Raw genomic sequence first — 23,706 nt, 5'->3', positions numbered from 1 at the left:
GTACTGGGGATGCAGTAGCAGTCAAAACAGATATGGCTCCTGTGCTAGTGGAGCTTATAGTCAATGGGAAAAAAAAAATTAAAAAACAGTCGTTAGTTATTTCAAGTGTGATTAGTGTTACAAAAAGGGGAGAATACAGGTTATTATGGGAATAGATAGCAAGGAGACCTGAACTGGAACATACAGAAAATCTTCCTAGGGGAAAGTGGGTTTGATCCAGACATTTAAAGGAAGTACTATAGTTAAGGCTGTGAATAATAGTAAAATATGTGATGTAGTTCTCAAAATTTTAACACTGGTTGAACAAGAACTGTTTAGCTATGCCGACAGATATTTACTTCAATATGTAGACTGAGGAAATGTCACAAGATTTTGGTAATTTTACAATGATAACTTTTTGGTAATTTTACAATGATTGATAATTTTACAATGATTAAACACTAGAAAGTTGACTAAAACAATCTTGATCCTACTCCTTTCATTGATGGTGAGACTGTAACTCAGAATCTCCTAATCTATTAGTAGAACTCTTCTTAGCCATTAGCCACTTGACACGTAGAGCAAGATCAGGGAATCATAATCCAGTCTCATCTTGGATTTACTGAACTTTCCAAAGCATTTTCTCCTTAGGCCCACGCTGACATCATTGTTATTAAGGAGCCTTAACTTCCTTGAAAAATCCAGCTTATTCTGTGGCTACTCTGTGATGGTGGGACTCATTTTGTTTCTTGATCTCTGAGTTCTGTTGCCTTGGCAGCACTCTACTCAACTTGAAACAGAAAATTCGTAGTATGACATAGCGTAGCATCAATTTTCTTGTTAAGTTTGGATTAAAAAGTTGTAAGTCATATGGACTTAACGATATCAATCTTGATTCCTAAGCAGTTTAATTTGCATCTAATAAAAATAATGTTTAACACCAAGTGTCAAGTGAGATTCATCATTAATAAGGTACAGAAGTACATTGGTCCTCTTACCACAGTCCTTTGGACTGCATAAATCTACTACATGGTAAAATAAAGTGGCGATACCTCTTAAAAGTGGGACCACAAATTTATTTTAGAACATTCAAAAAGAATTGTATTCTTGACCAATGTGATATGCCTATAAAATGTTGAGGAAAAGCAGAATGGACTAACCAATTTGGTTAGTAGCTGCTAGGTACAAAGGGTTAATTTAGGGCAAAGCATTGGCCAGAAATACTAAAAGTAAAAATCATAAACAGGTGTCTAGATTTACTCTATTTTTTTTTTCATTTTTTTTTTTTGCGGTACGCGGGCCTCTGACTGCTGCGGCCTCTCCCGTTGTGGAGCACAGGCTCCGGACGCGCAGGCCCAGCGGCCATGGCTCACGGGCCCAGCCACTCCACGGCATGTGGGATCCTCCCGGACCGGGGCACGAACCCGTGTCCCCCGCATCGGCAGGCGGACTCTCAACCACTGCGCCGCCAGGGAAGCCCTACGCTATTTTTTAAAAAATAGTTTTGGAGAATATTTTTCCAATATTGGTCCCTTGAGGTCACCTTATATATACTTATGCTGCTAGTAAAACCACTGTAAAACTGCTTAAGGCTAGGGTGTTATTTTCTTTTGTAAACAGCCATTGTTAGTAATTGCGTGACACCTGGATTGACCAACATACCAAAAATGCTGCCAGTCTCATCTCTAAATATGTTGAGTGATATTTATAATAGAATAAGAATACAACATTGGAGCAACCTATTAAAATATCACTTCGTATGTGTCATAGTTGAAGAAAAAATACTCTGAATTTAACTACAAACGCCCTACAAAAGGATTTGTTACAAAATGCCTTCGTGTATAAACTTTTGGAAATATGGCTTTAAATGGAGATTTTTATGAAAAGCTGCTTTATAAACCATAAAGCAATTACTACAAATATAAAGGTGGTTTTAAAAATCATTTATTCGACCTGTACTTATAAGAATACCTATTATGAGTGAAGCACTTGTTAGGTGTCTTATAAGAAACCTTAAAATTGTGGCATATACAAACTTAAATTTACAAATGAAAAATATCAGTAAAAAGTATAATTTTTAGTAAAAGAGGGTCATAGGCTCATGAATCTTCCCCAAGAGAAATTCAAGGGATGGATCCCTACCTTCTACATGGGTGAAGCAGCAGTGATTTAATTTTGTTGTGACCCAGAAAAGTTATGACCTGCCCCGGATTCCACAGTAAGAAAGTAAGCTTAGAATCCCAAGGATTTTCTTCCTAGAGCAGTAAGACAGTAATTTTTGTGAAGGTGTCACATTCTAAGAAAATCAAATTTAATCCCAGTCTTTAAGCATTTTGTGTCTCATATTCCCCCAAGTGTCAACGTTTCTATCTGATTTAGAAGTGGAATAGACTGAAAAAGTAGTAAGTTATGGTAGAGGCTACAAGCAAGAAAACATTGGACGATGATCAGGAAAGGTCTGGATATGTCAGGGTCAGACCCTTTTTAATGGAGAATCATTGATAATCCACATAAAATGTGTAGATTTCTGTTTCTTGTCACTTGAGGATGCTTATTGGAATATTGGAAGGATTGTGGCTGTCTCTCATTTTGCCTGGCCTCATATAGATTCAGTATCCCATTCTCTGTTGTGTTCTTTGCGTTCTCGGCACAGTTCAGTGGACCTGGGGAGGAAAAGTTGAAACATGCTGCTGCTACCTTTTGCAGTAACCAACCCTTTGCCCTGGAAATGATCAAGTCTCGTCAGAAAAAGGATTCTCGATTCCAGACTTTTGTGCAAGTGAGTTGAGTGAGTCATGTAAGAAAAAAGAAATGCAATTTTTTTATCAATTATGGAACAAACTAGGGGAATCCTACGACTAAATTTTTTACAAGGATTATGTCTGTGTTTACGTTTTTAAAGCCATACATTTTCTCTTAAATTACTGGAAAATATAAAGATGATACTGGAATGGTGAATAATAGAGAATATATGGCAGGATTACAATACTTGACATAGAAGTCCACATTGCCATGGAGATACTGTCAGGAAATGGCCTATGTACACTATTAAAATAATACCGTCAAAACATCAGAATGGCCTTATATCAAGCCCAGGGAAGAGCGTAACAAGCAGTCATGCTTACTAGGGCATATATTGGTGTAGACCAAGGGTCAGTAAACTATAGCCCACCAGCCATATCCAGCCTCTTCCCTGTTTTTGTAAATAAAGTTTACAAAGCTGTATTTACACAGTTGATATTTTTGTCGCTGTATAACAAATTACCACAAATGTAGCAACTTAATGCAAATGTATTATGTCACAGCTTTTACAGTTTAGGAGTACAGATATAGTTTATCTGTGTCCTTTCTTCATGCTTTCACCAGGCTGAAATCAGGGTATCACCTGCAGCTGCAATTCTCATCTGCCACTCTTCTAAGCTTATACTGGTTGTCAGCAGAATTCGTTTCCTTGTAACTATAACCAGGAGCCCTGTCTTCTTGCTGTTTGACTAGGAACTGCTCTCGGCTCCTAGCGAATGCCCACATCTCTTTGCTACGTGGCCCTTGTAGGCAGTTTACAAGATGGATGTGTCCTTTTCTTCCAGGCCAGTAGGAATGTGTCTCTCTGACAGAGCTTTCTTTTAAAGGCTCCTCTGATTAGGTCAGACTCACCTACGACAATCTCCTTTTTGATTGACTCAGAGTTAACTGATAGTCACCTAATCACAGGAGTGATAACCCATCATATTCATAGGTTCTGTCCACACTCAAGGGGGGGGGATTATGTGGTGTGTACACCAGAAAGTGAGCATCTTGGAGGCCATCTTAGAACTCTTCACTACACACAGCCAAGTTCATTCCTCTGTGTATTGTCTGTGGCTGCTTTGTGTTAAAACAGCAGAGTGGAATAGTTGTGGCAGAGACGGATGGCGTGCAGAGCCTAAAATATTCCCTGTCTGGCGCTTCACTGAAAAGCTTACAGACCCCTAGTACAGTTGAGCTGATATATCGAGACTGGTGAGCTGTTGTGCCTACTTGGAGTGGCAGACAGCAAATTAACTGACTAGCTTTTGGTAGGAATGCCAGTCGTTGAAAAATGTAACTAGATTTTTTTAATACGTGAAGATAAAACTTTTTTCACAAGAAAGCAGTTCTTAGAGTTGATTATGGATGCTCTCAGTCTTTGCTTGAATAGATAACACAGAAGCCATTGGCTGAGTGATAAAGGCAACGTTATGTGATTAAAGGAGAAAGCAGAAGTGTAGTGTGGCAGTGGTATGTCTTGGCAGGTTTTAAGTCTTGATTTAATAACCAGAACTGTGTTGCTGTAGGTAGTTACATGATGAATATGTGGTATGTGTTAGGTAATCATAGTCCTAATTAAGAATTACAAATTCACTTATTTGACTTTAATTTTAGGATGCTGAGAGTAATCCACTGTGTCGTCGTCTGCAGCTGAAAGACATCATTCCCACCCAAATGCAGAGGCTTACTAAGTACCCTCTTCTATTGGATAATATTGCCAAATACACAGGTACAGCATTCTCACTGAAATTAAAGAGCTTAGGAACAACAACAACAAAAACACATTTTCTGCTGAATAATCTCTCACAGCATCCTGGTGTGTGGACGTTGAATTTCCAAATAGTACGGCAAGATGTTCTAGCAAGATTCAATCCAGTCTTCTTTGGGCTGTTTGATTTAATGTACTCCGTTAATAGCTCTAGCACAGGGTTTAGCAAACTCTGGATCACGGGTTAAATCTGGCTTACCATGTATTTTTGTAAATAAAGTTTTATTGGAACATAATCATACTCACTTGTTGAAATGTTGTCTCTGACTACTTTTGTAATACAGCAGCAGAGCTGAGTAGTTGTGACAAAGACCATATGGCCTATAAAGTGTACAAAAAAAGCTTACCAATGCTTCCTCTAGCATATATCATATTTGCTTTGAAGAAGACTTATGCTGGGTTGCAGAGATGTTTTGTATCTACATATATACTTTCATTAAGTCCAACCAATGCATATCGTTCCAACTCTCCTGTTTTGAAACGTGAAGTGAATCTGAGTTTCTCAGTTGAGCTCTATACTTAGCTCTCATTAATAATTCTATGCAATCAAACGCCTGTTTCTTATGCCTGGGAATTTGAAAATACTCATACACATTAACTTTTATACTTTAATATATTTATTCAGTATAGTTGGACTATTGTTTGGAGGATTGTAATCTTGAATATTCTGATTTTGGTATTCTTTACCAAAATAGAACCTCAACATAATCTCAACACATTTTGGTGAAGTTCATCTTCTTCTAATGATACAAATGTTGTAAACTATTTTCTTTCTTTAATATAATACCAAATTCAAAGAAACATATTTTGGAGTTATTTTGAATTGTTTTATCATTCAAAATATATTGTTTAATGGGTCCACTGTCCATAATCATGTAGGCTGTGCACTTTGATAGGGGGAAAGGGGTCCCATTTATATAGCTTACAATGTGAATGAAACCCACTCCTTTGGGTGGGCCTGATACTTGATATAAAGCATCTCTCCTTGGATTTGGTTTCTTTTTAAAGGTTAGTATTGATGCTTAAAGTACTATGATAAGAAGTCTTACCTGTCCAAAGACTACCTGAATTGAGATTCTGCTGTAGGATTTTAGCCTGGTATAAAAATATTCAAGGTCTTGGACTTCCCTGGTGGTGCAGTAGTTAAGAATCCACCTGCCAACGCAGGGGACACAGGTTCGATCCCTGGTCCGGGAAGATCCCACGTGCCACGGAGCAGCTAAGCCCGTGTGCCACAACTACTGAAGCCCATGCGCCTAGGGCCTGTGCTCCGCAACAAGAGAAGCCACCACAATGAGAAGCCCACACACTGCAACGAAGAGTAGCCCCCACTTACTGCAGCTAGAGAAAGCCCGTGCACAGCAACGAAGACCCAACACAGCCAAAATAAAAAATAAATAAAAATAAAAGTTAAAATAAATAAAATATTCAAGGTCTTACTATGCTTTTATAACTGTTGAAATAAAGTGGTATCTCATTTATGTATATACTTACATTCTTTTCTTATTTCCTCCATTTTACATTTTGGATTTCTTTGCCGTATTCAGAATGGCCAACAGAAAGGGAGAAGGTGAAGAAAGCTGCCGATCACTGTCGTCAGATCTTAAATTATGTAAATCAGGCTGTTAAGGAGGCAGAAAACAAGCAGGTAAGAAGGAAAAAGCAAGAAGACACAGGATGACAGAATAAGAATATTAAATTAGTGTTACCTGGAATCTGTTATTACATAATTGAAGGGCGGGATATTTGTTAACTATTCATGTAGTAGGTGGGTCCGGATCAATTTGGGATAGAACATCAGAGTGGTATTTGGCTTTTTTGAGCATCTCTAGCTGCTTGTTTGCTCATTCATTCGCTCTGTTGGTGAGGCTGTAGAAAAACGGGAACTTCCACATGTAGTGTTTGGAGTGTAAAATGATGAAAACCCCAGAGGACAGTGTGGCAATTTATACTTAAATTAAACATGTACGTATTCACACGTCCATTCTTTGATCCAGCAATTCTCTTCCTGGTGATTTACCCAAGAGAAATGAAGATACGTGCCCATAGACTTGTGCAGGAATGTTTATAGCATAAACCAAATGCAAATATAGTCATAAACTAAAGTAATACTAGCAGTAATGGATGACTCTCACAAACATCATACTGAGTGAAAGAAACCAGACACAAAAGAGTACAAATATGTAATTCTATTTATGTGAATTTCTAAGGCTAAACTAATTTATGGTGGAAAAAATCAGAAAAATGGTTGTCACTGGGGATCTGGGGACAGAGATTAGCTAGGAGGAAGTATGAGGGAGCCTTCTGAGGTGATCGATGGTCATATTTCATATCTTGATAGGAGCTTGATTACACAGGCATATGCATTGGTAAAAACTGGTGGAAAGGTATACTTAAAGTGGGTACATTTCACTGTATGTAAATTTTAATTTAAAAAAAGAACTGTCAATAAATATTGAACTCTTGTTAATGAGATGCATGCTAAAATGTTTAGAGATAAAGTGTGTTATATCATTTTGAGACACATCCAAAGTATAAGCTGGATTGATGGATAGATAGAGGGATGAATAGATGGATAGGTATATGATAAAACAAATGTAGCAAATGTTAGTTGTGGAATGTAGATGGTGGGTATATGGGTGTTTACTATACACATTCAGACTTTTCTGTATATTTGGAAATTTTTATAATCTTGGGGAAAAATGTACCCTTTAGTCTAACAATTGTTTCTCTAGAAATTTATTCTAACATACATGTCCATCAGTAAGGTGTAGTTAAAAAAACTATAGTTCATTCACAGAGTTGAATACCATGCAGCCACTGGAAAAATAGACTACTCTCTCTCTATGTGCTAATGTGCAACAGTCTCCAAGATATATTGATGAATGATAAACACACACACACACACAGGGAGAGAGAGAGAGAAATGTGTATATGAATATATTGCATTACCTTTTGAATGAGTAATACACATATGAATGTATTATGTTACCATATATTTCTTTTTAAAAAGCTATATCTACACGCAGCAGAGCCAAGCGTGCTTACATCCATATGTATTCTTTTTTCTTAGAGTTTTTCTCATAGGCTACGCAAGAAATGGGTATTAGAGGTTTCTTCTTTAGGGAAAATTGGGGCTGGGAAGGCAAGAGGACAGGCTTAGAGGGAGGCTTACTGTTTACTGTGTGCCTTATATTACCTTCTGAATTTTGTGCCATGTACATTATTTACATATTTAGAAAGTAAATATATGCTAGTTAGCAGCCAGAGAGTTTGAAAAGAAGATTGGAAAAGAACAGCTAACGAGGTAGGAGGAAAGTTAGGAGAGGGTAATATCACCAAAGCCAAAAGAAGGGAGTGTTTTAAGGAAGAGTGAGTTGTCGGTTGTGTCTGATATTGCAGAGGGTTCAGCAGAATGCAGGTACAGTGTCCATTTGATCTAGGAACAGGGAGGTCATTGATATCCAAAGCAGTAACCTTAGCTGTGTCCTGTCTCATTTTCAGCGCTTAGAAGATTATCAGCGTCGCCTTGATACCTCCAATCTGAAGTTGTCAGAGTACCCAAATGTTGAAGAGCTCAGGGTAAGGGATGGTCTAATCATAATTTAAAACATAAGATTTGCTAAAGACTTGGAAGGTAATTAACATCTCAGTGGGAACATACATGACCTGAAGGAGTTCTTGCATCATAGATTGTCTGTATTTATGGTTCTGTTCTTCCTTTTAAATGTCTTGGTCTGTGTGAGGATTGCTTTAGTCTTTCAGTAGGGGAATATTTTATGTGAAACTAACTTTTTGTGACAAGGATTTGTAGGAGACTAAGGAACATTACTTATTATTAAAATTAATTTTATTGTGTTCTGTAGTTTGAATAAGAGTAAGGCTGTTTACTGTGGGAACTTTCCAGATTTTTGAGTAAAGGAAGATAATTATTTTTCTATGAAGCTCTTCAAAAGCATAAAAGTTGAAACCATTACAGGAATGATAGTAAAATATTTATTAATTGCCCCTTCTAGTACATGGAGCTTTTGTATTGAGTCACTTAGGATTTTAAGTCTTTTTTATACTGTTTCACTGGTTGTTCTGGCAGATTTATTTGGTGGCTGTTAAAATAGACTTTTATTTATTTATTTTAAGAGCTTATCAAAAAGCATGCTAATATGCTGAGCCCCTTAACTTCCAGAGAATGAGATCTTTCTAGAGCTACTTATGCTAAAAGATGATTCTCTTATTAAATTATTAATATTTAGGGCAAGCCTCAGTACTACCTGGACTTCTGTGAAATGCTATTCCTTAGAACTTTTTTTGGAATGAGAGCCTAGATCAGAGGCTTCTTACAGATAAGCTATACATCATCCTCATCTAGATAGTTATTCATAGAAAAAATAAGGAAGGGGTTGAGAATCTAGTAGCTGAATATTTACAGCTTCATTTTCATTAGCTGTTACCTCTGTTTAGAGTGAAATTTGGAAGACAGTACTCCTGAATGTTTTTCTGCAAGATGCTTTTTCCTTTCTAGAAAATTTCATGCAGCTTACTTTAACCTGATTTTTATTCCATTTTCAGTAGTTGACGGATATCAATAATAGTGAATGTAAATGGTATCTTTTATAGTAAGAATTTCTGGAAAGGACACTAAATGGAATATCATCTCACTAAGTGCTTGGAAATAATTTGTGTGTAATTCTCTTTATTTTGGCAGAATTTGGATTTAACAAAAAGGAAGATGATTCACGAAGGGCCATTGGTTTGGAAGGTGAATAGAGATAAAACTATTGGTAGGTGTACTGTCTGTTGGTTTGGGGGAGAGTGCAGAAGGGAAAAGAATAGGAAGTTTTCCTTATGCCAAAGAGAAGAGATAGCCGTTCACATTTTTCAGTGACAGCAATTAGCAATGGTACTTTGTGTTATTACTCATTTACAGAAGATCTGCTTATGTTATTTTGTTATATGTGAAGCATGTTAAATACTCATTTAGGGATGAAGCAGAAAATTTTGTCATGATTCAGTCCTGTCTCCATCCATGTATTCTAATGAGTCTCAGCTTCCTTTAAACCACTGTATCTCAAACTATCTGTGGTGAAGAACCAGTGTTTTTTATCTCTTGTCAGTCACAAACTGACACTTTGGTGTAATACATTAAAAATGAATTATTAAAAAATGAAATTAAAAAATACAATAGCAAGTACATTTTTAAAATTTACTAGATTTAACAGAAATCAGTTTTTGATGTCAAATTGTTATAAAGTTTATAAAACACATCTCAATTTCTGTACTGATCACCTCTCCTACATTTTTATTTCTAGATCTATACACTTTGCTGCTGGAAGATATTCTTGTATTGTTACAAAAGCAGGACGATAGACTGGTGTTAAGGTGTCATAGTAAGATTCTGGCATCTACAGGTGATAGCAAACACACATTTAGCCCTGTCATCAAGTTGAATACAGTGTTGGTTCGACAAGTGGCAACAGGCGAGTATGTCTGCTGAATGACACTAACCTCCAGGTTCATCGTAACATTGCATAAGATACTCAGTGTCGTTGAAGTAGCACAGCTAGCGTAGAGTTTTGTTCCTTTTCTATTCTTATACAGATTAAATGAAATTTATTTACTGCTTAGAACGTGAATACCCCAAAATTATTGAGGATGCTTAGATTCTCTGAATAATTTTCTGCATTTTAAAATTTTCTGCATATTACTTTTATCTTTATGTCATGTTCAAATCATTGATGACACTAGTGAAGACAATGAATTGGAGGTAATCCCGTTGAAAGGTTTCATTTTTTGATATGGTGGGGAAAAGGCAAAAACTGAAGAAGTAGGTGTGGTTTAGGTTTTTAAAAATCAGTTTCAGTTAGGAAGTTACATATTAACTGTACTAATAAGGAGATCCCTTTTAAAACTTGTTAGTTCCATAGTGGTAAGATAAATTTATGACCTCTTTCCTCCAACACCCACTGAATGTTACTGACTAACTGTTTAGCAAAAGGGCAATTCTGAATAAATTCAAAAAGAGCAATAGTGTTTATAGTTCAGTAACTTAGATACGTTGACACTTGTTTTTAATAAATTACTGTGGAATTAGTGCTAGCTTTTATAATCTTTGTTTTATTAAAGTATATTATATATAGTTTAACATACAATAATTTGCACAAATTTTAAGTTATAGTTTGATGAGTTTTACAAAGTGAATGTGTGTTTACAAAGTGATCAGGTGTAACCTTGACCTAGATTAAGATGCAGAATAATACCAGGACCCTAGAACCATCTTTCCCAGCCTCTGTGGGTCATATTGTTAGAGTAATTTTTGTCTTGTTTTCCCAGATAACAAAGCTTTATTCGTCATCTCCATGTCTGACAATGGAGCCCAAATTTATGAACTGGTGGCACAGACAGTTTCTGAAAAGACTGTGTATGTACTGGATATAGCTACCTTGCTCTAATATGTTTTATTATCCTGAATATAATATTCCGCAATTTAACTGCTTTTGTAAAAAAACTTTGAAAACCAAAAACTATGTGGAAACAAGTACTTCCTCTGTATTCTTTGAGAGGTGTTCTTCTAAGAATTTGTTCCTTTTTAGATGGATCTCTCTTATTTTGGTTCTATCCTATTGAAAGTATCTTTCCTAAAGAAAAAATTCTCAGAAGCTTCAAGTGAAGTTTTTTTCATGGGTAGTGTATCCATAACATTGTGAGGTTTTCTAATCTCTACTTAATAGTATGTCACCGAAATAAAGCTATTCTCTGGCAGAAATAGTGTTTTTTGACTGTTGGTTTGATTCGGTTTCTGGTATGGTTTGTTAGTTTTTATTTTTGCTTTCTGAGTGTATTTAAAGTGTGTTTCTTTTTCCTTTCCCTCCTGTGTTTTGTATTCTTTTCAAACTCCCTGCAGCTGGCAGGACCTAATCTGTCGGATGGCTGCATCAGTGAAGGAGCAGTCCACAAAGCCAATTCCACTGCCACAGTCACCACCTTGCGAGTGAGTGTGCCTTTGCTTCCGAGTAGGAACGACTTTGTCGTTTTGGTCAGAGAAAGAATGGATAATTATAAACATTTTGTTGCACCGATGTTTAGGCACCTCATGAAGCTGAAAGATTTTTTTTTCCCCTTCCATAGAGGAGACAATGATGAAGAAGAACCTCCAAAATTAAAAGTGGAACATCATGGCATTTCAGTCACTGGTCTGCAGAGTCCAGGTAAACTGATCTGTTAAATTAACCTGGAAGAATGGAGTCTACATATTACTCGATAAAATGTGAAGAAACGTTAACTCTTTTGGTTTATGCAGGATCTGGCATCAGCTATTCACTTTAATAAAATTTGCTTGTGCGCCTTCTGCGTACCATTATCACACTGCACTGAGCCATGTATTTTACTTAGTGGACAATCTCTGTAGCTCACGCGGTTATTTTTTTCCAAATATTTCCTGAATGCTTCACGTTAAAAGTTTTGTTAAGATACGTTCTGCTTTTTCTGTTCCATTGAACAGACAGAGATTTGGGATTAGAGTCTCCTTTAATGTCGTCAAAACCTCAATCTCATTCACTGGATACCTCTGGGAAGTCGGAGGTGGATGATGATCTCTTTGTGGCTGAGAGACAGTTTGCAAAGGAGCAGCATGCAGATGGAACTCTAAAGGAAGTTGGAGTCAATTATCAAATCACAATCCCAGATCCACACTTGGCTGTCTCAGAAGAACGGTGGGCATTGGATGCACTAAGGAATTGTAAGTTTTATTCGTAAGTTAATACAGATACTTATTAAGCACCAGAGTTTTATAATGTACCATGAATTTTCCCTTCAAGAATTTTACAGTCTAGTTGGGAAGATGAGAGAAAACTTTCCCTCACCTTCTCAAGTAAAAAAACATTATAGGTATGTCAAAATTGATCTGGTTGCCGTGACCAGAGAAGGGAGGCATTAGAAAACAAGAGAGATGTGATTATTGCCTTGAAGAATGGGTAAAATTCAGATAGGTATTTAGCAGAATATATAGAAGTCAGTCAGACAAGAAAAATGGTAGGACCAACTAGGACCAAAACACAGAGGCAAAAACTCTGAGGGTCTTCCGAGAGCAGCGGGTAGGGCAGCTGGCCTGGGGCAGACCGCACAAGCTAAAGGAGTCATGGGGGACAAGGTTAGAAAGCTGGAGGACGCGTTGTTGAGCCCAGCTGTTGTGGACCTTGAAGAGCAGGTTGAGTCCCTCCAGACTTGAAGGGTGGCAGGCTGCAGGGTTTTGAGGACCTCTTCAGGCTACAGATATTCTTCTGTTTTCTTGTGGAGACTGTAGTATTCTTCACCACAACCCATCCTTCTCGCACACGCACTCGCACACGCATGCACACGCACACACACACACGAATGGGTGGTCCTTGCCACTTGGTTAGCCACCCACTCCCTCTCCAGCCTGGTTGAGAACCACTGCTACAAGTGGGAGTGGATCACGTGTCTCAGTTGTATTGGAGGTGGGAAAAAGGCTGAGAATGATTGCTTTAGCTGCAGAGAAAGAACCATTTGAAGTTGCTAAGCTAGGGTGTATGACTAATGGAAAAAGATTACTCTGGCTGAGATCTGCGAAAGGATTTGAATGGGAATAGAGTTGGAGTGGTCTGGGCTTGAGGCTAAAAGGGTTTGGGCTAGAATGGTGTTAGAAGAATAAAAATAAAGTGAGAAACCGACAGATACTTAAAACAATTGGCTTCTTTGGCTGTGAGGGCAAAGGTAAGGGACTATTTAGAGATAATTTCAGTATTTTTGTCAGAAATAAAAATTAGAAAAGAACCACCACTGCTACACTTTCTTTTTTCCTTCTTTTCTTTGCCATAGGTTATGGGCTTAATTTTAAAACATGTTGAGATTATGGTAATGAATGGCAAGCCATTTAAGAGGAAGGATGAGCAGGAAGTTGAGAGTTTTAAGACTGGAATTTTGGAGGAGGTCAGGGAGAGAGATGGATCTGAGTGTCAAAGCCATAAGTATTCATAGCGTCTCTCAGGAAGTGACTGCAGAGCAAAAAGAAGAAGGGTCAAAGACCCAAACCCATGTGGAAACTTTATTTAAAGAGACAGAAGATAGAAATTAAGGCCGAGTTGAAAGTACGGAATTGGTCAAGTTCTTTAAAACCTAATTTATTCTAGACTCATAGAGTTAACAGTGGTAATGATTTCTGATGGTTCCACTAACATTGTCCCAGTGTCCCTCTCATTGGGTGAGTGACCTCACAGCACGCACTTGTCCATTTAAAATTAAATCCATTCTATATTCAACAACCAAAGGAAGCTGTGGTACTAGTGAGGTCATTTTAAAAAACTAATAAATATTTCCTTATCCTTTGAAATTATGCATGCTACCAAACATGGAATTAAATTTGCAGGGCAGTTTTATTTTCTTCTTCACCATTTAAGGAGATTCTTTGGGTTATTATAGATGATAAAATAAATGTTCTCTGTGTCTAATAAAATTAGAAAAAAAATAATGCCTATGTAGATAGTGTCTGCTTCTGGAAAAAGCAGAACCTTCAGGTTCTTTTGTCTAGATTAACACGGCTTTTCAACATCCTTTTAAGAAGTACCTTTGGGGTATTATTCCAGTTACATGGTAGAAAATGTGGAGGTAGGCATATAGGAGAATAAGAGAATTCCCACTGAGAATTCTTAAATTTTTTTAAGACAAGTTTGATGTTAAATTTTCTCTAGATGGTGTTTTATTTCATTTCTCAAAACAAAAAATGACTGTATGAAATTAATATTTTTGCCTGCATGTTACTAAAAAGGTACTTACTTTAAGAGAACTGATCATTCCTCTAATTTAATTCTGTCAGTTTGAGGTTATAGTTGTGAATACGTGTGCTTTTCCCCCCTTCCTAAATCTTTTAGTGGGTTTGTTGAAGCAGTTGCTGGTACAACAGCTGGGTTTGACTGAGAAGAGCACTCAGGAAGACTGGCCGCATTTCCCGAGATGCAGGACAGCCTCTCTGGGGGCGCAGGCAGACAGTGGAACCCAGAAGCCTGGCAATATTAAGGCCTATCATCCTTGTGAAGGACAGATGCCCTTTAGAACTGGAACTGGTGACATTTCAACTTGTTACAGTCCACGGACTTCAACTGAATCTTCTGCTCCACGGGATTCAGTGGTACTGGCATTCCAAGATAGCCAGGCAAGTAACATTTTAGTAATGGACCACATGATTATGACCCCAGAGATGCCTCCCGCAGAGCCAGAAGGGGGTCTTGATGAGAGTGGAGAGCACTTTTTTGATGCCCGTGAAGCACATAGTGATGATAATCCATCAGAAGGTGATGGAGCAGTTAAAAAGGAAGAGAAGGATGTTAATTTGCGCATCTCAGGCAAGTTCCTTTCACATTTAAACTTTGATTTCAATCATTGTTATTTGTGCTATGTGCTGAAATGGATGTCGCTCGGGTATCCAAGCATTCTCTCATGTGTGTGTATATGTGTATGTGTGTGTGTGTGTGTGTGTGTGTGTGTGTGTAGTATCTGTTCTTTCATGCAATAAATAAATACTGAATCTACCCTATGCCACACCCTATCCTAGGTGCTGGGAGATATAGCATGGAATAAACCACGGAAAAATCCACCACTGTCATGATGCTTAAGCACTGCTTAGGGAAAGAGTAACTAACTGTAAATGAGTTAACAAATAAATAGATGTCAGATAGTAAGAATTAGGAGGAAAAATAAGTCAGACTGAGGGGCAGAGGGTAATGGGGGCAGACAAGGTGATCAGGGAAGAAGGCCTCTCAGGAGGTAGCATGTGAGCAGAGACCCAAGGGAAGTGAAGGAAGAAGCCATGTGGGTACCTGGAAGTAGAGTGTTCCAGCAGAGAAGAAGAGCGCACAGGCTGTGAGGCAGGAGCAGGCGTTCTGTGGTTAAAGAGTGCAGGGTGAGGGAGACAGTGGTGGGAGATGAAGCAAGGCAGGTGTTTGGCAGGGAGGGTGGTGGCAAGATCATGTAGGGACTCGGTAGTTTTCAGCTTTTCACTTTTAAAACGCTAACGAATATGAAGTTACTCAGAAATTACCAAGAAAGTTTGCTAAGTTTACCTTTAACCTGATGTAAGAAAATTCTGAGGTACTTAAAACTTAACCTGGGAATTTGGGAATTAATGGCCTTTCCCCTTCTTTAATAACTTTTAAAGTTGTCAGCAAATCACCCCATGTCTGTTTTCTGATGTGATGATGGCAGCACTAATCTCATCAAACTGTTCTGTCTCTATCGATAGGAACCTGTTTGATCCTTGATGGCTATGAAACAGTGCAGGAGAGCTCCACAGATGAGGAGATTGCTTCCTCGCTTCCCCCGCAGCCCGCGACAGGCATCCCCTCTATGGACTCTACCCGCCGGCAGCAGCGTTCTCCCCAGAATGCTCATTCTGATGGGGCAGTTTCACCTTTCACCCCAGAATTCCTGGTCCAGCAGCGCTGGGGAGCTACGGAGGATTCCTGTCTTGAGATCCGGAGTCCCTCCTCTTGTGCAGATTCACAAAGCCAGATCATGGAGTACATTCGTAAGATAGAGGCTGACCTTGAACGCTTAAAGGTACCTCAGACTTCAACATCCTTAGGACTCGGATATAAAAAACACATTTAACAGAGAGGAAGTGTAGAATGATTAACAGGTTGTTGTCAGTAACCTTGCTCAGGGTCTAGATTTGTATGTTTTCTTTGACGATTGTCTGTGAATAGACCTGGATGAAAAACTGAGATCAGCATTTTTTAATCTGATCACAAGAACAGAAACAATTGTAGCTCTGTAAACTGTGTGTTTGTATGGGTTTCTAAGTTTAAGAACCTAAATATATTTGGGATGATTGGCTGGCCTCCATGAGAAGATGTGGGCAGTAAGCTGAGATAGGTGGGGTTTGTGTAGTTAGGAATCTAGGCTGGGAAATGCTTTAACTTGCCATAACCTATTAATTATCTGTGAATTGTTAGGTGATGTTGGTAGTTTCCCAGGTGCTGTGACAGATAGAAATTGTCTCCAGTGGCTCCTGTAATTTAAAGGCCTGCCTATGAGTGGGAGTTCTGTAAATTGATAATTGAAGATGTCGCTGCATAAGCCACCATTGCAAAACTGACCTGTGTGGTCATTTGTGACAACAGGACTTTATAAGTTTGCCATCAGTAGGCACACCTGCTAGAGCCCAAATGTTTGTCATGACATCATTTAGCAGAGGTTTCACGGACCGGAGTTTAAAGTGTCCTTAGCCTCTTAGCTAAAGACTGGTCTCCCTTACTTTTTCTTTTAACTTCATGTGGTAGGTTTTCCCTTCTTCATATGGTTATATGTAGGGTCACCCTGTGGCTGATGAGATTCTAAAAGGCCACTGAGGGCACACTGGCTCTAATTTAGTTCATGCCGCATGTGGGACCATTTTCAGGGTGACTCCGGGCGGGGAGGGGGGGCAGTGGGATAATCACCTCTACCGGTTGCCCTCTCCTCTACTTTCTTCTATATGGGAACATTTTAAGTTATTCACTCAAGAGAGGAACAGGTAAAAGGAATGAAATTTACTTTTTTCGCCTACTAACAAAATTTTTAATGATGTTAATGTTGAAATTTGGAAGCATGTCCCTATAATATAAAAAAGGCTTCTTTCCTATTTTCAAAATAAATTTTTCATGATGTTCAAATGAAAAACCTATGGGTTTTATTTTACAGAAGGTGGAGGAAAGTTACAGCATTCTTTGCCAAAGGCTGGCTGGATCAGCCCTCACAGACAAGCACTCAGGTATGTGAAAACTGTGGATTTCAGACTCAAGAATCATCCTGCCTGAACAGTGCATTGAATGAAATGATTTATTATTCTTTCAAGTGGAAACCTTCTGAGATTCCATTTCTTCTCTGTCTTAGAAAAACTGCCTGTTTCCAAACATCATATATCAAGCAGAGGCCGCTGTCTGCTGACTCAGCTCAGTCCCCACGCCACCCTCCTTCTGTCTTTCTTCACCTTTGCAAAAGCAGAAGGCAGAGCTGTGGTGGGCCCAGGAAACTGAGGCTCCCTAGTGGTGGAGGCAGGTCCCCCTCAGGTCTTGCTGTGCTTTTGTGTCTCCCCTGACGGCGAAAGCAGTGTCCCCCTGTGGCTACCGACGGATCTGTGTTCAGTGCAGCCATTTGTACTCATTCGCTTTCATGCTTTTGGATGAGGCTATTCTGATCCAGAAACAAAGGTGTTAACAGTGTCCACACATCTCAAATATATTCCCTAAGTGTTCATTTTAATTCGTTCGTTCTTCCTAATTTGATCTCCTCATCTCCTTGTTCTTCCCAGATAAAAGTTAGAGCCGCGTGTCCTGGAGGTGACTGCAGGTTGTTGGATTTGAGCATCGGCCTTGTATCACCACGTCCTGGCTCCAGTGTGGACGCAGAGAGAGTGTGTGACAGAGGATCTGCCTGCGAACACCCTGGGGTAGCCACGCCCCAGGGGCCCGGAGCGGGACTGGTTCTTCACAGCCTGGCAGCTGCACTAGTCTGTCAGTGAGGGGACGTCCGTTCTCTCACTCTGCTCTCCTCACTATCAGAAATGCATTTTGATTCAGAACAAAAACCAAATGTATAGAGCTTTGGGTGTAGAATATGAAATTTTACTTAGACTTAAGAAAAAGAGAAAATCAGATGTATTTATTTGACTTCATTCCGTATTTGAAAGCACATTTTGATTTTTATTTTGCCATGTTTTGTTTTAACTGAGTAGTGAGAGTTTTAGCCCTTTGTATTTAGAACACCCAAGCATCGATTGCTCCCGAAGCAAAGAGTTCAGTATGGGGTATTAGGAGGTGGGGTAGAGAGGTGAAGAGCAGGACGGGGTAAGCAGGGCAGGGGGAAGCATGTGGCCTCCACCAAACTGTATCCCGTGCCCTCTGCTATCCGGTAGGCTGCTTGTCTGAGGGGCATCTCACAAGCGTAGTCTGCTGGGACTCCTGAGTGCAGAGGACTTGAACTCTGTGCTCCCAGGTAGGGCTTCCTCCCACCCGAGGCAAGCACCTCTTCTCTGTAGCTGGGATCCACTCCCAATGAACAGGAATCCTCAATGTACTAAAGAGCAGGCACTTGAAAATGGGTGTATTTTCTTCTATCGTCTCCTTTTCTGTTGAGGGTTGGGATTTGGGAGGGAGAGGAAAGCAAATTTTATTTTCTTGACTATAAGTTTGTTATTCTTGGTATTTCATTTTTATAATTATACATTAGACTTTGGCACTTGTGTAAAATTACCCCTGCAGATTGGGCAGGAAGTAAAAACAAGCAAGCGGCGATGCTTCAGGTGGTGGCAGGGGTGGGGGTCGCTGAAGGAAGGTGGGGTGGGAGCGGGTGAGAGTCTGGGAAGGTTGTGTAACTGAATCACTACTGAGTTGAACAATGGCTTTCATTAGCCACGGGTACTGCTGATTATAAGGCCAGTAACATTTTAGTACCTGGAGGTTTGACTCTAATTTTTGCACTGATGGTGCCAAAGGGCTCTTTGAGTTAAAAAGAGAGCCGAGAGTGGAGCGGAGAAGGCTGTGGTGGCGAAGACAGAGCTGCTCCAACCAGCTCCAGAAGCACTTCCTCTGACTTCACTGCTGGAGCCTTTTCCACACTGGTGCATGACTGACCTTAAAAATTGCAGACCAGAACATACACTGGATACTGCAGGCAAGGCATTGGTAACTGCCTGCTCTAGAATGAATAGCAGTACTGGCAGCACCCTCCAGAGGATAAATGTTTCAGAACTGTAACTTGAGAACTCCTTCAGTTCTGGTGGCTTTCTGTGGTTTTCTTTGTGCATCAGGTATGTATGTTTTGGAGTATTTTTGCCAACTAAAACTAAATCATTTGTCAAATATGAAAATTCTGTTAGTATGCAAGGAGTTCATCCACTGCTCGTATCTTTCAGTAGTGCCCTCGGAACTCTGTGGGTAGTTAGGATGTAATTTTACTCTTCCTTGCCATCCCCCCACCCTCTGCCCAAATATATATATATATATATAAAATATATATATTGTATATTATATATATATTATATATATATTATATATATATATATATATATATATATATATATATATATATATATATAATTTCCCCTCGTCACAAGTGGTAAGGATTCCCAACTACTTTTATAAACACCACTACAACTTAACAAGCTCATCTATGTCCAGATTCCTGTTTCCGTTTTTCCAAAACTGATCTGTGTTTTTAAGTAGACCAACTTGGATTGTTGGACCTCATCTATAAATTAGAATTTTATTTTGAGTTGTAGCCCAAGTATAAATTAAATCAAAATGGGATTAAAATTTTTAGAAGCAGAGGCTAATATATAAGTAAAGCTTGGGACTTGAACTTTCTGTATCTCTTAAGAGAAGCAAGTAAAAACCAAATGGTTACATTGTGCTGCTGGAAATAATGTAGTCACTCCCAACTAAAAGAATTGCACCTGTAGTTACTTGACACTAATATCATCTGTGGACAGTTAATCAGGAGAACGGTAAATACAAATAGAACTTTCATCTTAACTTCAGACGCTACAGGGTAATTGCATAATTCTCTAGCACTCATTCCTTTAAAGAAGCTTTGTAGGTTAGCAGAGTTTTGGTTTCTCTTCTAGCTCAGCCAGTCCCTTGTCCTTAGCAACTATTTGCTTTTCTTCTTCCTGAAGTTTAACCTCTCCTTGGAACAAAAACAGGGCTAACTGGAAAAATATTTTGACCATAGCTCTAGTACTTCCAAATAAATTCATATCCAGATTGTCAAACAAAGCCCCCAAATGAAGTCTAATTCTGAAAAGATTCCACAATTTTGAGTGTTCTTTTTATCTTACCAACCTAACTTCTTCCCTTCTTTTCATGCTGGCCTCCCACACCCTCTATTTTCTTTTGGCCATTATAATCACATCCATTCGACTTTGATACTCTACCTGCCTTTCAGAATGATGGAATTAGGTATTCACCCCGTCTTTGAGTGAGGCTGGTTACCATCGAAGCCATTTTCTCAAAGTTACGTGACTACAAGTTGGAATCTACTTCCATACGGAAAGATCCAAGGGTGGTAGACAAAGCAACCTTCCCGGAGCAGGAGAGCTGGGTTTGAGCTCTATTGTAGTGACCTGCCGTGACCCTGTGCTCTCTCATGTGGCCCTAATGGCTCCTTTGCTATTAAGTGGCAAATTACATTTGGAGTGTCTCCTTCCTTTTCAGAGAACAGAATTAATCAAGGCAAATCAACAAACCCCCAGAGTGCTGTAATTTAAAGTCATGATCACTGCCCTAGAAACGATATATTTGGCATACTTTAAAATCAGCTAACTCGGACTGCTTGAGTTGTCTTGGCTCTTAGGACCTAAACGGTTACTATTATATTATGCTGCACAGAAGGTATATTTTATAAGCTTTTTGGCTTTCTTTTCCCTAAAACAACTCTAACAGCTGTTAGAAAGGATGAGTCCCTCTAAAGTTTTTTTGTTAATGTGTTTATGGAAGCAGGTGGGGAGCTAGTGTGATAGTAGAGGAGAAGAGCCCATTTTTTCCTTATTTTCAAAGCTAAAGAAAATAATTATGCTTCCTGTGAGTTGTCTTTTACTCACATACTTTTTTTTTCGTTTTGATATTGTTAGATTTGGTGTATTATGTGGAGATTCTATATTTCAAACTGGAAGCTGTCTTCTTTGAAGGTGGTATGTGATGTTATTTTGAGCTACTAGAGCTTTGGTCAATATTTCCTTCCCTATATGTCACGGGGGGCACCGTTCAGAACTGTGTACAGAAGACCTCGAACAGAAAATTAGCAGGAACTTCCAGTCAGCTTTCTGCTGGCTAGCTTTTTTGCCCCCAGTATTACAATTTTTGTTTTGTAAATCATGTCTTTGCTGACTTTTCTGCCCCTTTTCAAAGTGATCTGAAAAATTGTTTTTTCCTCAAGAAAAGAGTTCCTTTGCCTCATTCTTCCCCACTGGTACTGATGGTTTTGAAAATAAATTGGTAGGAAAAAAATTGTACCTCCTAGAAGGAAGCCCTGTCCACCATTTCCAGGTGCCAATGGCTAAGCAGACGTACTGCAAACATAACTGTAATGCACACTGTGGGTTATTCTTAGTCAGCCTCTTCCTGCTAGAACATTTTATTTTCCTTGTTCACCATACAATCATGTACTCTTTAACAGAAATTACTTTTAAAGAAATCTGGAACTATCTTAAAAAAAAAACTTTATTAATAATCATGTATTTTTACTGATCACATTTTGAAATGCCTAAAAGACTTTATTGATCTAATTATCCAGATGTACCTTTGTAAAATAGCTCTTTTATGAATTAGCTGATAAGGCTGTATGTTTCTGGAACAAAATATTGGTCATCTAAAAACTCTGTTTTCTGGGGTCTGGGAAAATAGAAAATGAGAGTTCAAATATTAAATATGCTTAAAGGAACCAAGTATGTGACTTTTTATTTATATTCCTCTTGATTTGTCTTATACAAGTTATATTAGAAAAGTTTTAGCACCAAGGAGGCCTTAAGTGATCTTACTGGCAGTGACTGTCAGATATCTTCCTGCTTGTTAGAGCATCTTTACTGGTGAGACCAGCGAGTTGATCTCCGTAATACGTAGACTTCCATGAGGACGCTCACAGCTGGAATTGCCCCAGCATCTGGGGCAGCTTTGTTGTTGTTTTTCTAACAGCTTTATTGGGATATAATTCACATAACATACAATTTACTCATTTAAAACGTACAATGCAACGTTTTTTTTATATATTACATTATTTTTTTAATGATGGTAAAATATATATAACAGAATTTTTAAGTGTACTTTAGTGGGATGAATGGGGCAGCTTTTATGGCTCACTGAAATATAACTTTGGTTTAATGCTACCCTACATGAAATAAGACATCTTTATTACCTTTCTTATCCTCAGTGTTGGACTTCCTAGACTACCAACATTTCTGTGCTTTTATGGATCCCGTTCCAACTCTCCCATTTCAAAACCTTGAGTTTGGGGCTTTTTTGTATGTTGGTTTTGACACAGAGGTATACTTTGATCTATTCTTGGGATAATAGTTCAGTTTCCAGTCATTCAGCAGGGCGTTTGGCTGATAGAGCTAATAAGCATAATAAAAAATGCTTAGGGGGAGTTCCCAGGTTGCCTAGTGGTTAGGATTCTGGGCTTTCACTGGGGTGGCCAGGATTCAGTCCCTGGTCAGGGATCCGAGGTCCCGCAAGCCCCACGGTGCGGCCAAAAAATAAAAAATAAATTAATAAAAATGCTTAGGATTTTGTAGATCTTTTAAACCTTAAAAAAAATTAAGTCAAATGTACTTTGCAGAAATTAACCTGTCTGTACTCTTAGCCCTGTTTATAAACATAACTGATAGAAGAAATAAATACCCATACTATTCCCACTTGCTCCTAGACAGCCATCTTCTTACAGGAATGGAGAAGGTCAAACCCTGTCTTTGCATGTGAGCAATTACTTACACTTTTTGCCATCCTCTTTAAGCCAGATGACTGGTTCACCAAAGTTTTAATACCGACTTGAAAGGTAAGAGATCTATACTGATGAAAAATTTGCTTTTCAATTGAACTTGATATCTTCCTATTATGACAAATGTCATAAAACATTACAGATAAATAGCTAGATGTAGGTGTTTTCCTTTTTTTTTTCTGTAATGTCAAGTATAATTCTTGTGACTGATTGAAAACACTTCAAGGGAATATTTTGTTTTGCCCCCTATTATTACTAGCGAGACATCATCATTCCCTGAGCATCAGCTGAGGCCTTGGTTTGAAATCCTTAAAGGTAGGCAGAGCTCTCTAGTCTTGTCCCTTCATTTGATTGGGGTGCTGTTGAACCCATAAGTTAAGGCATCCTTTATAGCATTTGATTTCAGAGGATCCCTTTCTTTGTAGGTGTGACCACAGGGTTGGGGCTGCCTGAACACATTCTGATCAGTAACAATAATTACGGTACATCTTGGTGATCTTTTAAAAAATTTTGGAGAAATGTCTATACAGAGAAATTTTTTCTACTATCTTATTATTTTAAATATTAAAGGCAGTTAGCATGATATAATGTGGCAGTTCTCAATCTTTTTGATCTCAGGACCACTTTATGCTCTTAAAAATTATTGACCTTATGGAGGAACTTAAGTTCATGTGGATTATTATAGCTACCGATAT

At 38.6% G+C, this 23,706-nt stretch overlaps 1 protein-coding gene across 2 annotated transcripts in view; it reads left to right on the top strand.

The window, feature by feature from the left end:
- Positions 1–18,808, top strand: part of ARHGEF12 (Rho guanine nucleotide exchange factor 12) — a 140,257-nt gene extending 121,449 nt beyond the window's left edge. For both annotated transcript variants that reach the window (XM_082844836.1, XM_082844837.1), the window contains 14 exons: positions 2,633–2,758; positions 4,381–4,495; positions 6,082–6,182; positions 8,039–8,116; positions 9,237–9,312; positions 9,841–10,008; positions 10,862–10,949; positions 11,433–11,519; positions 11,657–11,736; positions 12,030–12,266; positions 14,416–14,886; positions 15,783–16,099; positions 17,222–17,291; positions 17,832–18,808. In XM_082844836.1, the coding sequence (XP_082700962.1) occupies positions 2,633–2,758; positions 4,381–4,495; positions 6,082–6,182; positions 8,039–8,116; positions 9,237–9,312; positions 9,841–10,008; positions 10,862–10,949; positions 11,433–11,519; positions 11,657–11,736; positions 12,030–12,266; positions 14,416–14,886; positions 15,783–16,099; positions 17,222–17,291; positions 17,832–17,842 (2,025 nt within the window). In that variant the 3' untranslated portion in view covers positions 17,843–18,808. The remainder of the gene's footprint in view (positions 1–2,632; positions 2,759–4,380; positions 4,496–6,081; positions 6,183–8,038; positions 8,117–9,236; positions 9,313–9,840; positions 10,009–10,861; positions 10,950–11,432; positions 11,520–11,656; positions 11,737–12,029; positions 12,267–14,415; positions 14,887–15,782; positions 16,100–17,221; positions 17,292–17,831) is intronic.
- The last annotated feature ends 4,898 nt before the right edge of the window (positions 18,809–23,706 follow it).

The sequence above is a fragment of the Leucopleurus acutus genome, assembly GCF_964270905.1.
Source record: "Leucopleurus acutus genome assembly, chromosome: 8".
Taxonomy (NCBI): Eukaryota; Metazoa; Chordata; class Mammalia; order Artiodactyla; family Delphinidae; genus Leucopleurus; species Leucopleurus acutus.
Note: the sequence above shows the minus strand (reverse complement) of the source record. Positions and strands in the feature narration are given on the sequence as shown.